The 15,979-nt window shown below is 35.3% G+C and overlaps 1 protein-coding gene across 7 annotated transcripts in view; it reads right to left on the bottom strand.

The window, feature by feature from the left end:
- SPOCK3 (SPARC (osteonectin), cwcv and kazal like domains proteoglycan 3) overlaps positions 1-15,979 on the bottom strand; it is a 458,737-nt gene that overhangs the window by 11,359 nt on the left and 431,399 nt on the right. For all 7 annotated transcript variants that reach the window (XM_088019553.1, XM_028104387.1, XM_088019552.1 and 4 more), the window contains one exon: positions 124-345. In XM_088019553.1, coding sequence (XP_087875679.1) covers positions 124-345 — 222 coding nt within the window. The remainder of the gene's footprint in view (positions 1-123; positions 346-15,979) is intronic.

The raw sequence follows: 15,979 nt of genomic DNA, 5'->3' as shown, positions 1-15,979 counted from the left end.
AATGAGAAAAATATCTACTAAAATGAATTGGGTAAAATGAACTATTTTTTTAAATCATGAAGAGATAGATAAAATTTGACATGCAGGTCAACTATCTGCATTAGTAGGTGTCTCATCTTTTACCTTGCTGTCTCTGGAAGCAGTAGCACCATTCATTGTTAGATATCAAACTGTCCTTGTATGTGTCACAAGAATTGAAGAATGCCTTGGTACACTGTTCATTCTTATCAAGGTAAATGCTTCCGAGCTCTGACTGGTCCAGTAGCAGGTCATAGTTTGTGTCAAGTCTATTAAACATCCAACCAAGTGAATCCTTGCAAATTGGCAAAATACTGGTATCAAATCCTAAAGGGAAAGATATAAAATAATTAGCTAAATCTAAAAGCCACAATTAGCAGCAAGCAATATAAAGGAACATAATAGTTGGTTCCTGTCAGAGCACCTCTCAACAGTCTGGAATAAGGCTTTAAACTCATCTTGGGTAATTCATTTCAGAGCAAAGTGGGGATGGTAATACCTACCTTTCAGGGTAGTTATGAGGATTCATTAACCAGAATATAAAACAGCTAGTACTAATTATGCATTCACTCAATGGCACTTATTATTGTAATTTATATTAGATACATTTCCATTCTTTTTAATGTTCAAACTTTTTCTTAATAAATAGGTTGTCATGATGAATGCCTTTTTAGATGTATATAGGTATTACTGAATAATAATGTCCATTAATAAAGAAATACGATTCATCTTCATCCAAAGAAATTTTACCAGAAGTAAAATGAACACATAATAAATAATAACATCATTAACACTCTGTATCTTTGTGGAACCATGGTGATTATGGTATTTCACAAGGAATACGTATCCTGAGAAAGGATAACTATCATGTAATTTACACAGATACTCTATCCTCTGTTTTCCTCAAAACAATTTTCACAATTACAAATATGCTGTAATGGGAGACAGCAGAGAGCACTATATGGGCACAGATATAGAGGGATGACAGAATGGGTGTGCAGCCAAGGTACAAACAATCGAAGTGTGTGTTTCTTTGGATAAGCCACAGGCCCCACTAAAGCTCTGTGTCCTAAATAGCATTTCATGAGATGTCAGTGTTTTGAAGCATAATTTAAAAATTTACTTTCAACTATTCTTCTTTGTCAGGCTTAAACCAGCTTTAACAGGTATTTCGGTAGACCAGCTGTTGTTTTATTTGCTATTTTCCATTCATTACAAGTGACAGTAAGATAATAACTCAGTTAACTGGTGTGAAAAATAGGATGTGTTTAGAGTTGTGGAGACTTTCTGAAAACTCCAATACTCTGTGGAAACCAACTGAGTGCCTTATAATTTAATTCAATTTTTACTTTATTCAGTTAGTGCAAATCCAACAGGTTAAAGTCTCAGTCCCACAAGAGTGCCCCCTCAGGCAGACACCAATAGCAAGTAGTGGATTCCCAGCATATCCACACTTCTGCCAACTTGGCTGCAGATTAGAGGTTCCCAGGACCCTTTCCTTAGGCTCCATACTTTTTTATAACAGTTCACAGAACTTACGGAAACACTTTATGTGTTATGTTTGCCAGTTTATTATAAAGGAAATTATGTTTGCCAGTTTATCATAAAGGAAATTATAAAGAATAGAAATAAACAGACAGATGAAGAGGTACATAAGCTAAAATATGGAAGGGTCCCAAGTGCAGGAGCTTCTGTTCCCTTGGAGTTGTGGTGTGTCAGCCTGTCTGCCCATGGATACATTCACCAACTCAGAAGCTTTCCACACCTCTTAGCTTAGGGATTTTTATAGAGCCTTTGTCAAGTAGGCATGATCAATTAACTCAATCTTCAGCCTCTCTTCCCTCACCAGAGAATGGAGTGTGGGGCTGAAAGTGCCAAATTTCTAATCACTGCTTAGTCTTTATGGTAACCAGCCATCATCCTAAGAAGTTCTCTAGGAGCCCACCAAGTGTCACCTCATTAGGACAAAAGATGTTCAAATCACCCAGGAATTCCGAGGGATATAGGCACTCTATGTAAGATGCTCCTATCATCCTCATCACCCAGGAAATTTTACAAGAGTTTAGGAGCTCCATGTCAGGACCAGGAAGCAGAGACTAAAAACAGATTTCTTATGTTGTCAAATATATTTACCCCCATGTTACATATTTCTGGCTTTCTACATTCCTAAATGTAGATTCAAATTTCTGTGTGGTATCATTACCTTTTGTGTCATGAAATTCCTTTACCATTTCTTGAAATCTCTCAGCTTTGGATTACTGAAAACTATTTTTTTAATTATTAACATACAATGTATTATTTGTTTCAGGGGTACAGGTCTGTGATTCATCAGTCTTACACAATACACAGCACTTACCACAACACATACCCTCACCAATGTCCATCACCCAGTCACCCCACCCCTCCCACACCCCTCCACTCCAGCAACCCTCAATTTGTTTTCTAAGATTAAGAGTCTCTTATGGTTTGTCTCTTTCTCTGGTTTCATCGTTTCATTTTTCCCTCCTTTCCCCTATGATCCTCTGTCTTGTTTCTCAAATTCCTCATATCAGTGAGATTATATGATACTTATCTTTCTCTGATTGACTTATTTCACTCAGCATAATACCCTCTAGTTCCATCCACATCATTGCAAATGAATGGCAAGATTTCATTTTTTGATGGCTGCATAATATCCCATTGTATATATATACCACACCTTCTTTATCCATTCATCTGTTAATGGACATCTAGGCTCTTTCCATGGTTTGGCTATTGTGGACATTGCTGCTATAAACACTGGGATGCCAATGTCCCTTTGTATCACTACATTTGTAACTTTGGGGTAAATAAACAGTAGTGCAATTGTTGGGTCATAGGGTAGCTCTATTTTCAACTTTTTGAGGAACCTCCATACTGTTTTCCAGAGTGGCTGCACCAGTTTGCATTCTCACCGACAGTGTTGGAGGGTTCCCCTTTCTCTTTATCCGACCCAACATCTGTCGTTTCCTGACTTGTTAATTTTAGCCATTCTGAATGGTATGAGGTAGTATCTCATTGTGGTTTTGATTTATATTTCCCAGATGCAGAGTGATGCTGAGCACGGTTTCATGAGTCCATTGGCCATTTGGTTGTCTTCTTTGCAGAAATATCTGTAAATGTCTTCCGCCCATTTCTTGACTGGATTATTTGCTCCTTAAGTGTTGAGTTTGGTAAGTTCTTTATAGGTTTTGGATACAAATGATATGTCATTTGCAAATATCTTCTCCCTTCTGTCGGTTGTCTTTTGGTTTTATTGATTGTTTCCTTTGCTATGCAAAAGCTTTTTATCTTGATGAAGTCCCAGTAGTTCATTTTTGCCCTTGCTTCCCTTGCTTTTGACAATGTGTCTAGGAAGAAGTTGCTGTGGCTGAGGTTGAAGAGGTTGTGGAGGAAAGTTGGAAAGAACTCAAATACATGGAGGCTAAAGAACATCCTAATAAAGAATGAATAAGTCAACCAAGAAATTAAAGAAGATTTTAAAAAATTCATGGAAAACCTTTGGGATGCAGCAAAGGCAATCCTAAGAAGGAAGTACATAGCCATACAAGCCTTTCTCAAGAAACAAGAAAGATCTCAAATATATAACCTAACTCTACACTTAAAGGAACTAGAGAAAGAACAGCAAATAAAGCCTAAACCCAGCAGGAGAAGAGAAATAATAAAGTTCAGGGCAGAAATCAATGAAATAGAGACCAAAAGAACAGTAGAATAAATCAACAAAACTAGGAGCTGGTTCTTTGAAAGAATTAATAAAATTGATAACCCCCTGGCCAGACTTATCAAAAAGAAAAGAGAAAGGACCCAAATAAATAAAATCCTGAATGAAAGAGAAGAGATAATAACAAACACAGAAAAATACAAACAATTATAAGAACTTATTATGAGCAACTCTATGCCAACAAATTAGACAATCTGGAAGAAATGGATGCATTCCTAGAGATGTATCAACTACCAAAACTGAACCAGGAAAAATAGAAAACCTGAACAGATCCATAACCATAAGGAAATTGAAGCAGTCATCAAAAATCTCCCAACAAACAAGAGCCCAGGGCCAGATGGCTTCCCAGGGGAATTCTACCAAACATTTAAAGAAGAATTAATACCTATTCTTCTGAAACTGTTTCAAAAAATAGAAATGGAAAGAAAACTTCCAAATTCATTTCATGAGGCCAGGATTATCTTGATCCAAAAACCAGACAAAGACCCCCAAAAAGGAGAATTACAGACCAATATCCCTGATGAACATGGATTCAAAAATTCTCATCAAAATATTAGCCAATAGGCTCCAACAGTACATTAAATGTATTATTCATCACGACCAAGTGGGATTTATCCCTGGGCTGCAAGGTTGGTTCAACATCCTCAAATCAATCAATGTGAAACACTACATTAATAAAAGAAAGAAGAACCATAGGATCCTCTCAAAAGATGCAGAAAAAACATTTGACAAAGTACAGCATCCTTTCTTGATTAAAACTCTTCACCGTGCAGGGAAATAGGGTACATACCTCAACATCATAAAAGCCATCTATGAAAAACCCACAGCAAATATCATTCTTTTTTTTTTTTTAAATTTTATTTATTTGAGAGAGAGAGAATGAGAGATAGCACGAGAGGGAAGAGGGTCAGAGGGAGAAGCAGACTCCCTGCTGGACAGGGAGCCTGATATGGGACTCGATCCCAGGACCCTGGGATCATGACCTGAGCCGAAGGCAGTCGCTTAACCAACTGAACCACCCAGGCGCCCATCAAATATTATTCTTGATGGGGAAAAACTGAGAGCTTTTCCCCTAAGGTCAGGAACATGGCAGGGATGTCCACTATCACCACTGCTATTCAACATATACTAGATATCATAACCTCAGCAATCAGACAACAAAAAGAAATAAAATGCATCCTAACTGGCAAAGAACAAGTGAAACTCTCACTTTTTGCAGATGATATGATACGTTATGTGGAAAACCTAAAAGACTCCATCCCACAAATGCTAGAACTTATACAGGTATTCAGTAAAGTGGCAGGATATAAAATCAATGCACAGAAGTCAGTTGCATTTCTATACAATGAAATAGAAGAAAGAGAAATTAAGGAGTCGATCCCATTTATAATTGCACCCAAAACCATAAGATACCTAGGAATAAATCTAACCAAAGAGGCAAAGGATCTGTACTCAGAAAACTATAGAATACTCATAAAAGAAATTGAGGAAGACACAAAGAAATGGAAAAATGTTCCATACTCATGGATTGGAAGAACAAATATTGTGAAAATGTCTATTCTACCTAGAGCAATCTACACATTTAACGTAATCCCTATCAAAATACCATCAACTTTTTTCACAGAAATGGAACAAATAATCTTAAAATATGTATGGAACCAATAAAGATCCCGAATAGCCAGAAGAATGTTGAAAAAGAAAAGCAAAGCTGGAGGCATCACAATTCTGGACTTTAAGTACTATTACAAAGCTGTAATCATCAAGACAGTATGGTACTGGCACAAAACAGACACATAGATCAATGGAACAGAAAAGAGAGCCCAGAAATGGACCCTCAACTCTATGGTCAACTGATCTTTGACAAAGCGGAAAGAATATCCTATGGAAAAAAGACAGTCTCTTCAACAAATGGTGTTGGGAAAACTGGACAGCCACATGCAGAAGAATAAAACTGGACCATTTCCTTACACCACACACAAAAATAGACTCAAAATGGATGAAAGACCTAAAAGTGAGACAGGAAACCACCAAAATCCTTAAGGAAAAAACTGTTTTTTAAGATTTTATTTATTTATTTGAAAGAGAGAGAGGGTACAAAGGGAGAATGAGAGGGAGAATCAGACTCCCTGCTGAGCAGAGAGCCCGATGCTGGACTCGATCCCAGGATCCTGAGACCATGACCTGAGCTGAAGGCAGATGCTTAACTGACTGAGCCACTTAGGCACCTGAAAACATTTTCTTTTTTTGGCTTAATTTTTGAAAGATGTTTCTGCTAGAGATTTTTTTTCTTTTAATACTCAAAATGTTCTACTGTATTGTGGCCTTCATAGTGTCTGAGGAGAGGCAAGCTGACATGATGATCTTTGCTCCTCCAAACAATTTGTGTGTGTGTGTGTGTGTGTGTGTGTGTGTGTGTGTGTGTGTGTGGTTGCTTTTAAGATTTGCTTTTCAGTGCTGACATTTAGCAATTTAGTTATGGTATACTTTAGCTTGGTTTTCTTTTTTCTGTTGTTTGATGTTTATTGTATTTCTGCATGTGTGGGTTTAAAATATTAATAAAATTCAGAAAACTTTTAGTTATTATCATTTCTTCATATAATTTCTGATCTCTTACACTTTTAGTATCCTTTGGAGACATCAATTAGTCATATGTTAATGCCCTTGACATTATCCCTCACGCTTCACACAGACTTTTTTTCAGTTTCTGTTTTCTTCTCTGTGCTTTTTTTTGGATAGTTTCTCTCATATATCTTCAGGTCCATGTTTATTTTCTTTTTTTCCTGCTCTGTTCATTGTACTTTTAATCTTATTCAGCATGTTTTTATTTCATTTATTGTGTGTTTCATCTTTAGACATCCTATTTGGATGTTTTATTCATATCCTCTCTTGTAATTGATATTCTTATTTGCCTTCATACTACTTTGCATATTAATAATATTTTAATACCTACTTTTACAATCCATGTATACTAAACCCATCATCATTGTAATTTCTGGGTATATTTTCAAGATTATGATTTCTCCAAATTATGGACGATATTTTTACACTTCTTGGCATGCTTGGTCAATTTTAATTGGATCTGAACATTGTAAATTTTAAATTATTGGTTGCTATATTTTGTGGTATTTCTTTTCAGTGTTCTATTTTGTTTTGGCATGAAATTAAATAACCTGGCATCAAGTTGATTCTTTTAAGAATCGCTTTTAAGCTTTGTATGGCAGGCATAGAACAGACCTTTATTCCGGAATTAATTTAGCCCCAACACCAATGTGTATCTTATTCACTATATAGATATACAATCTTTTGTTTATCAGTTCACCAGCTGAAGGACAATTGGGTTGTCACCAGTTTTGTAATTATAAGTGAAAGCTATAAATACCCACATATATGTTTTAGGTGAGCATATGTTACAAATTTCTCTAGGATAAATACCTTCACATGAGATTTCTGGATCATATGGTAAGTTAATGTTTCATTTTATAAAACTGTTTTTCAAAGAGTCTACATTAAGGAAGGCACGTGTTATAATGATCACTGGGTATTATATAAGACTGATAAATCACTGACCTCACCTCTGAAGCCAATAATACATTATATGTTAGTTAATTGAATTTAAATTAAAATAAATAAAAAAATAAAAACAACTACAACGAAAACAAAGAGTCTACATCAGTTTGAATTTCCCTTAGCCATCTAGGAGAGATCCAATTGCTTCCATCCTCACCACCATTTATTGGTAATGCTACTTATTTGTTTATTGCAACTTTCTCTCTCTCTCAAATAAATAAATAAATTCTTAAATAAATAAATAAATAAATGGATGAAATCAATGTAGAAAGAATATTATATGCAAACAATCAACTTAAAAAGCATAAAATTACATCTATACATTGACAAGGATGGGAACTACATTTACAATGACAGAGGTCAACTCATTTACTTCCTTTTCCCCCAGTTTTATTGAGAAACATATAATTGATTTAAAACATTGTTTTAGTCCAAGGTATACAGCACAGTGATTTGATATATGTATAGATTGCAAAATGATTACCACAATAAGTTTAGTTAACCCACCACCTAACATAGTTAAGAATTCTTTTCTTATGATGAGAACTTTTAAGATCTACTCTGTTAGCAACCTTCAAATATATAATACAGTATTGTTAACCAGAATCATTACATTCTGTACATTACATTCCCAGGTATTGTTTATCTTATAACTGGAAGTTTTTACCTTTTGACCAGATTTACTCATTTTTTACATGCCCCACCCCTGCCAGTTTCTCACCTCTGGGAACCACCCCTCTATTCTCTGTAGCTGTGAGGTTTTTTTCGTTTGTTTGTTTTGTTGTTGTTGTCTTTTTTTTTTAGATTTCATATATAAATGAGACCATAAGGCATTTGTCTTTCTTTATTTTAATGATATTTGGGATATTTAAAGTAAATTTAAGTAAAACCTTTGTAATTTATCTATATTGTAAATAAGTTGTCATTATCTTAAAATACTTTCAACATTTAAACTAAAATTTTTATCATGACTATAAAAGATTACCAAAAAAAGTAATATTTTTTTCACAGTGTTTTCCAATTACTTCTGTTTTTATAACAGATTTTTTTTAAGCAATCAATAATAAGATTCTAGGATTTAAAACTACATTGCATTGTGTTGAAAATAAATCACAGTTGAGCTTGTAGAAGATAATGCTTAACTCTTAAGACATTTTATCACAATCTCTCCTATTTATTCATTCAATTTTTTCAGTCATCATCATTTGTTATCCCTTTACCGGTCCCTTAGACATTGGTCTTGTTAACATTCCAGACTTCAAGCTCTATTACAAAGCTGTCATCATCAAAACAGTATGGTACTGGCACAAAAACAGACACATAGATCAATGGAACAGAATAGAGAGCCAGAAATGGATCCTCAACTCTAGGGTCAACTAATCTTCCACAAAGCAGGAAAGAATGTCCAATGGAAAAAAGACAGTCTCTTCAACAAATGGTGTTGGGAAAATTGGACAGCCACATGCAGAATGAAACTGGGCCATTTCCTTACACCACACACAAAAATAGACTCCAAATGGTTGAAAGACCTAAATGTGAGACAGGAGTCCATCAACATCCTAAAGGAGAACACAGGCAGCAACCTCTTTGACCTCAGCCACAGCAACTTCTTCCTAGAAACATCAGCAAAGGTGAGGGGAACAAGGGCAAAAATGAACTACTGGGGCTTCATCAAGATCAAAAGCTTTTGCACAGCAAAAGAAACAGTCAACAAAACCAAAAGACAACCGACAGAATGGGAGAAGATAGTTGCAAATGACATATCAGATAAAGGGCTAGTATCCAAAATCTATAAAGAACTTATCAAACTCAACACCCAAAGAACAAATGATCCAATCAAGAAATGGGCAGAAGACATGAACAGACATTTTTTCCAAAGAAGACAACCAAACGGCCAACAGACACATGAAAAAGTGCTCAACATCGCTCGGCATCAGGGAAATCCAAATCAAAACCTCAATGAGATACCACCTCACACCAGTCAGAATGGCTAAAATTAACAAATCAGGAAACAATAGATGTTGGCAGGGATGCAGAGAAAGGGGAACCCTCCTACACTGTTAGTGGGAATGCAAGCTGGTGCAGCCACTCTGGAAAACAGTATGGAGGTTCCTCAAACAGTTGAAAATAGAGCTACCATACGAACCACCAATTTCACTACTGGGTATTTACCCCAAAGATACAAACGTAGGGATCACAAGGGGTACATGCACCTCAATGTTTATAGCAGCAATGTCCACAATAGCCCAACAATGGAAAGAGCCAAGATGCCCATCGACAGATGAATGGATAAAGAAGGAGTGGTATATATATACAATGGAATATTATGCAGCCATCAAAAGGAATGAAATCTCGCCATTTGCAACGGCATGGATGGAACTGGAGGGTATTATGCTGAGTGAAATAAGTCAATCAGAAAGACATATATCATATGATCTCACTGATATGAGGAATTCTTAATTTCAGGAAACAAACTGAGGGTTGCTGGAGTGGTGGGGGGTGGGAGGGATGAGGTGGCTGGGTGATAGACATTGGGGAGGGTATGTGCTATGGTGAGCACTGTGAATTATGTAAGACTGTTGAATCACAGACCTGTACCTCTGAAACAAATAATACATTATATGTTAAAAAAAAAAAAAGAAGATAGTAGGAAGTGAAAAATGAAGGGGGTGGAAATAGGAGGGGGAAACGAACCATGAGAGACGATGGACTCTGAGAAACAAACTCAGGGTTCTAGAGGGGAGGGGGCGGGGGGATGGGTTAGCCTGGTGATGGGTATTAAAAAGGGCATGTCCTGAATGGAGTACTGGGTGTTATACGCAAACAATGAATCATGGAACACTACATCAAAAACTAATGATGTAATGTATGGTGATTAACATAACCTAATAAAAAGAAAATTGTTTACCAGCCTTTTTTTAAATTTAGTCCACACTAGTCATCTTCAGGTGCTCGTTCACTTATATTTAATCAACATGACTCATAATTCATGATCTATAAGACTAGTCCACCTGGTCATTATACTACATAAGTATAAGCACAGGTACACAGACATTGTATTTAACTAGCACATTGATTACATAATGCACATACACACACATCTTGGACAAGTTAGTGCTTATAGGATATGATCCGAATCCACTTTTTTTTTTCCTTCTGATATACATTTGTTCATTGGTGGGTTTTCTCTGAAGAACTCCTCTGGAAAACTTAGGTGGTCCCATAATTTCTTCAGCTCAGCTTCAGGTAACAAAAAAATTGCATTGTCCCTTTAAGGTTACTATTTAATAACTACTATATTATTAACAGACTGCAACAAATGTGGGTTAACTGGCATTTAAAATGTCTAATTTCACGTAATGGTCACAATTCCAAAATGACTCTGCCTCTCCCTAGCTGGGGATTTTTCAGATGCAAAGTCAAGTAAGGGGAGTATGATGTTTCCTTAATCCTCTATTTTTCTGCTCTTTCCTCTTTCCCATCTTCTTTATGATGACTTTCAGTTTTGAAGTGAACTGATAAAGGATACATAAGTGTGGGCAGAGAGGTTCTTACCAAATTCATGAGTAGTTAGGAAAGTAGATATGCTGTATAAGCCTATTAGGTTTTTAAATCTATTTTTCTTCTCCTAGATCCTTTTTTTTGGGAGGGGAAGGGGGTTCCATGGGTCCCCATTGTGAATATCCAACTGTATTTCATGTGATATGTAATACTTTCCTTTGGTTGCCCTCCACCTCTTAGTCCCTGGATATCTGGTGATCCATTTTTCTGTCAGGGTTAACTCAGTATGCAAAACAGCTCTCATGGGAAGAATTTACGTTGTTTCTCACTCATATAACTCAAATATTGTCCACAGTAAATATCTTTTCACTTCCTGTCCAGAAATACAATTCCAAAGCAGCAGTAACTTTCCTTTGCTTTGACACCAAACAAATAATCAGTTCACGGCTATCTCCGACTTATAGACTTTCCTGGTGAAATTCAGGCTATTACCCACATGTATAGAAACACATATATAAAAGAGTAGTTCTGTTGAAATCTGTCTCTTAACTTGAAATAATGGGAAGCACCCTCATCTTCTTAGAGGAGCAGTGAAATCATAGTAGAGTTCTTTCCAATGAAACCCTTTCATAAATGCTGTTGCCATCTTTGCTGCATTTACTCTTTTAGATCCTCCTTTGGATCAATATTTTAGGGGCAAATGACTTACATCTGCACAGTGTAGACCAGTGTTTGTTTGAGTAACCAGGGATGTGGATCTTAGAAGTGTTATCTTTAGAATTCTTCCTACCACACTGTCTCTAAAGGCAGAATGTTTTAGCTGAAATATCAAAGAAGTGAAGATATGAGTAATCTGGGGTGTGGAGATGAAAAGCATTCCAGGTAGAAGAAATAGCAAGCAAAAAGGATCTAAGGTCAAACCGTGCTTGATGTCACTGTACAAGAGAAAGAACAAATATGACTGGAGTTGAATAAATGAGGAAAAAGTTGTAAAAAATGAGGATTAATGGTCTACTCACTCACACAGTTCACAATAAAGACTTTGGCTTTTACTAAGAGATCTTCCCATCTGTCTCTATTCTTTTTCTCAAGGATGGCTCTCGGGTGATTGGCTTGATCTACTGAAATAATGAACTTAATGACCTTACTGATTTGAGGAAGACACAAAAACAGATTTATATGGGGCATCTAAATTGGACTTTGGCCATGTTAAGATTGAGATGTTTGTTAAACTTTCAGAGAAGATTTTAATGGGAAGTTGAATATAGGATTCTGAATATCAGTGTTAGCAATACAATTTTGGTAACCATCTGTGTCTCTTTTATATTTTAAATAGGATAATGAACAAAATCATAAAATTAATTATCACATCTAGAAGAAAAAAATTGCCTTAGGGACTACCAATGTTAGTTATCAAATAGATGATGAATGATGAGAAAAGGAGATTCAGAAGGAGTGGCTCATGAAGTAAATGGGGTCTTTTTATTCGCTGCTATATCCTAAATGCCTGAGGCAATGTTTGGCAGATAGCATGCATTCAAAAGTATTTCATAAATGGCGATTAAATGAATTAAGTGGTAAGTACATACCAGATGGTATAAAGGTTGGATACACACACACACATATATATATAAAGAAGACAAAATACGGAACATACAAATATACAATAAAAAAAAACATAAAACATAAAAAACTGAGTTCTAGAGTAGGTGCTATACACGAGCAGAAAAAAGAGTAAGAGGTGTCAGCAAGTTAAAGTAGAAAGATGTAACACCAGAGGTGAGATTTGAAAATGAAAAAAAAAAAAAACCCAATAACAGTACTTTGTGTTGGAGGGATATTAGATGTAGGGGGAAAAATGTAAAGGGTAAGGTAGATGAGGAATTTTCTGCTGGTTTAATGAGAAAATTTTTATTTTTTAAAAAAAAACCTGGAAGACTAGCCAGTAAATTTATCATCTTAGATAACATTAAAAACTTTGGACAATAAAAGGTTAAGTTTGTTTCGAGGTAGTAAATGCATTTAGGGAAAGATAATCCAAAACAGTACAATGGTTCATTATTAGCTCGAAAAAGGAGTCTAGGAAGGGAAACACTGAGACAATACTCACTCAAGAACTCACTAGAACACAAAGACCAATATCCCATGTGTAATCATGAACAGTGCTAGAAAGATAAGAGATTATCCTTCACTTGGGAAAGGAAAAAAAAAACACTATGTAGTACCACCTGAATTTTTGAACCACTTATATATTCCATGACTTATTGAATATTTAGCATAAGGAAATCTTCAAAGAAATAGACAATTATCACGGAAATAAATGGTTTATCTACGAAAATCATCTATTTAAAATATCTTATAGGCATATATCTTTATTGTGAAAAATGAGAGGCACTAAAAGAAACATTTTTTGTTAATTATGAAAAGTATGAATATTTTAAATATGGTTTTAAAAATAAAATCTCAAGATACTAGAACCGGGCAAATTTTTGAAATTTTCAACATTTATCACTAAGACTAATAAATATAAGTAATTTAACATAGGAGGAATTTAATAAGCAAAAATCTTTCTCTGGAGAGTTGGTATAGTTTATCAATATAACTTAATTCAAGAAAGCTTTAAATACGTGTATCAATCCCACTCTGTATTAAGTTATTTAGGTTTACAAGAAAGGAAACAAAAAATTCCTTCAAAAATATTATTATAAAGGCCAAAAATAGTAATTTTTAAAAATATTGCTAAAATCTTTAGACAAAATTAAATAGGAAACTATCTTCTTTGTGCAAATGTGTTTATTTGTGTGTACAAGTAGATTAGAGGCAGTTATCACAATCCAAATGAATTACATACTTGAACTGATTTAATATTACTTGAATTCTGAGAGATCCTTTGGAAGATTACATGATGAGTCAAAGAACATAAGTTTGTAAGTTCAGAGTCCATAAAATCTATATTCAAATCCCTTTACCACTTATTAGTTATGTGACTTTAGGTTTTTACCTCTTAACCTTCTTCAACTATAAAGAGGGACGAATAAATCCACTTCGCAAGGTTGTTGTAGTGACTAAATAAAACAATATAAATGATTGCCTTTTGTGACTGAATCCTATGCTGGTACTAGATTAAACAGTCTAGGTGCAAACCACCACATTGTACTCACTAATGGGTAGAACCTATTTGCTCATCCTGCCCCTTTTTCCTCCCATACTCACCAATTCTTATAATCCTTTGGAGAGCACCATAATCCTCAGGAAACATCTAAAATCACTTAAGAAACATCTAGTCATGTCTATTCTCTTCGAAGATGTGCCACAAATTTCTGAAAGGCAAAAGCTATCAGATGCTGTCTTTATAACTGAAAAACATCTCTCAATATTCCCTGAATGTTTATGCTACATGAGGTTATCCACTTCTAAAAAGTAGACACAAAGCAGTTCACTTCCTAATTTTATGAAATAGCAAGCTGATATTAACTGCATTTGCTTAGTCAGCAAATATATTAGCATAACTGTGATTAACATAAAACAATGTAAAACCTTTCAAATGAAAGCAAAAACTCAGGAAATGTAGATATCAAAACATTCAAAATGACAGAAGGACTGTGCTCACTCATGAAGGTTTAAACTGTTAAAAAGTACCATAATACCAAAAATAAATAAATTAATTAAAAGACTGCTAGATTTGGGAAAGGAGTGGGAGCACACATGAGTAAGTAATTAGAAGTAAAGTAGCATTTTAGCCCATACTGGCTTCGATACATGCTATGTTCCTAGGTCTTCTAGATTCAAAGACAGATAAGACAACCTTCCTTTCCCCAACTTGTCATTTAAATAGTTATTTTAGATTCTGTTTCTAGTAATGGCTGAGTAACATTTACTGGACTGATGCTCCTACTCATAAATCATTAAACTCCGTACATAATTAAAAAAGAACAAAAACAGGAAGGAACTGAAGAGTGATTAAGAAACTGACAGATTCTGGTGGATAGCCCACATTTTGAAAAGGGAGGTTATATGGAGTAAATTCTCAATTTTTGCCTTTTTTTTTTTTTTTTTAGGCTAGGAGCAAAGAGAGTTGGCATGGGAGAAGGCAGGAGGGAAGGATACCTAGGTGACTCAGTCAGTTAAGCATCTGCCTTCTGCTCAGGTCATGATCTCAGGATCCTGGGATTGAGCCCCATGTAGGGCTCCCTGATCAGTGGGGAGCCTGCTTCTCCCTTTCCCTCTGCTGCTGCTCCCCCTGCTTGTGCTCTCTCTCTCTCTCTCTGGCAAATAAATAAACAAAATCTTCAAAAAAAAAAAAAAAAAGCAGGAGGGACACTGGTGGAAAAATGATTCAGACATTCTAGCCTGGAAAATTAGAAAATTGTGTATAGCCATTGAAAATCAAGAGAGAAATCCAGGCAGGAAAAGATCCAGAGAGCCAGGTACTTCCTTCCTTAGATTATGATGACCCAGCAATCACATATGCACACTGTGGACTCCAATCACCTTCACTAGAGATTACACATCTGAATTGAGATTAGAGCTGGAATCCAAGAAATAGAGTCTTCATTTTGATTCCAACAAAATTAATCATTTGCTAAAATTAAAACTGCTTATTGGACTAAAATAACATAAAAAAGCATTCCATAATTTAGTATCCATACATCTGGAACACCATCCAGAATTATGAGACACGTGAAGCACCAGGGAAATTGGGCATGTTCTTAGAAGAAAAGACAACCAATTGAGAATGCATCTGAAATGAGATCTAGTTGTTGGAATTAGCAGACAAGATTCTAAAGCAACTAAAATAGCTATCTTTAAGGAAGAGAAGAAAATATGCTAGTAATCATTACAACAATAGGAGCTATTAGTAGAGAAATAGAAATTGTAAGAAAGAACAAAGTGGAAATTCAACAACAAAATAACAAAGCACCCTACAAAACATAAAAAAAAAAAATCACTAGATGGATTCAACAGCAGAAATGAGTTCACAGAAAAAAAACTTAACTTGAATATGGATCAGTTGCAATGATATAATGTGAGGAAAAGCAAGGAAAGAAATGAACAGTGCCTAAGGAAATAGATGGATAATACATGGAGTACAGCACATGTAACTGAAGCCCCAGAAAAGAACGATAATGGTGCAAATAATAATAATAATAATAA

The sequence above is a fragment of the Eumetopias jubatus genome, unplaced genomic scaffold (genome assembly GCF_037043125.1).
Source record: "Eumetopias jubatus isolate StellerSeaLion01/CBP00866 unplaced genomic scaffold, mEumJub1_p1.0 scaffold_2, whole genome shotgun sequence".
NCBI classification, from domain to species: domain Eukaryota; kingdom Metazoa; phylum Chordata; class Mammalia; order Carnivora; family Otariidae; genus Eumetopias; species Eumetopias jubatus.
The sequence above is the reverse complement of the archived record's forward strand: the minus strand, read 5'-3'. Positions and strand labels throughout refer to the sequence as shown.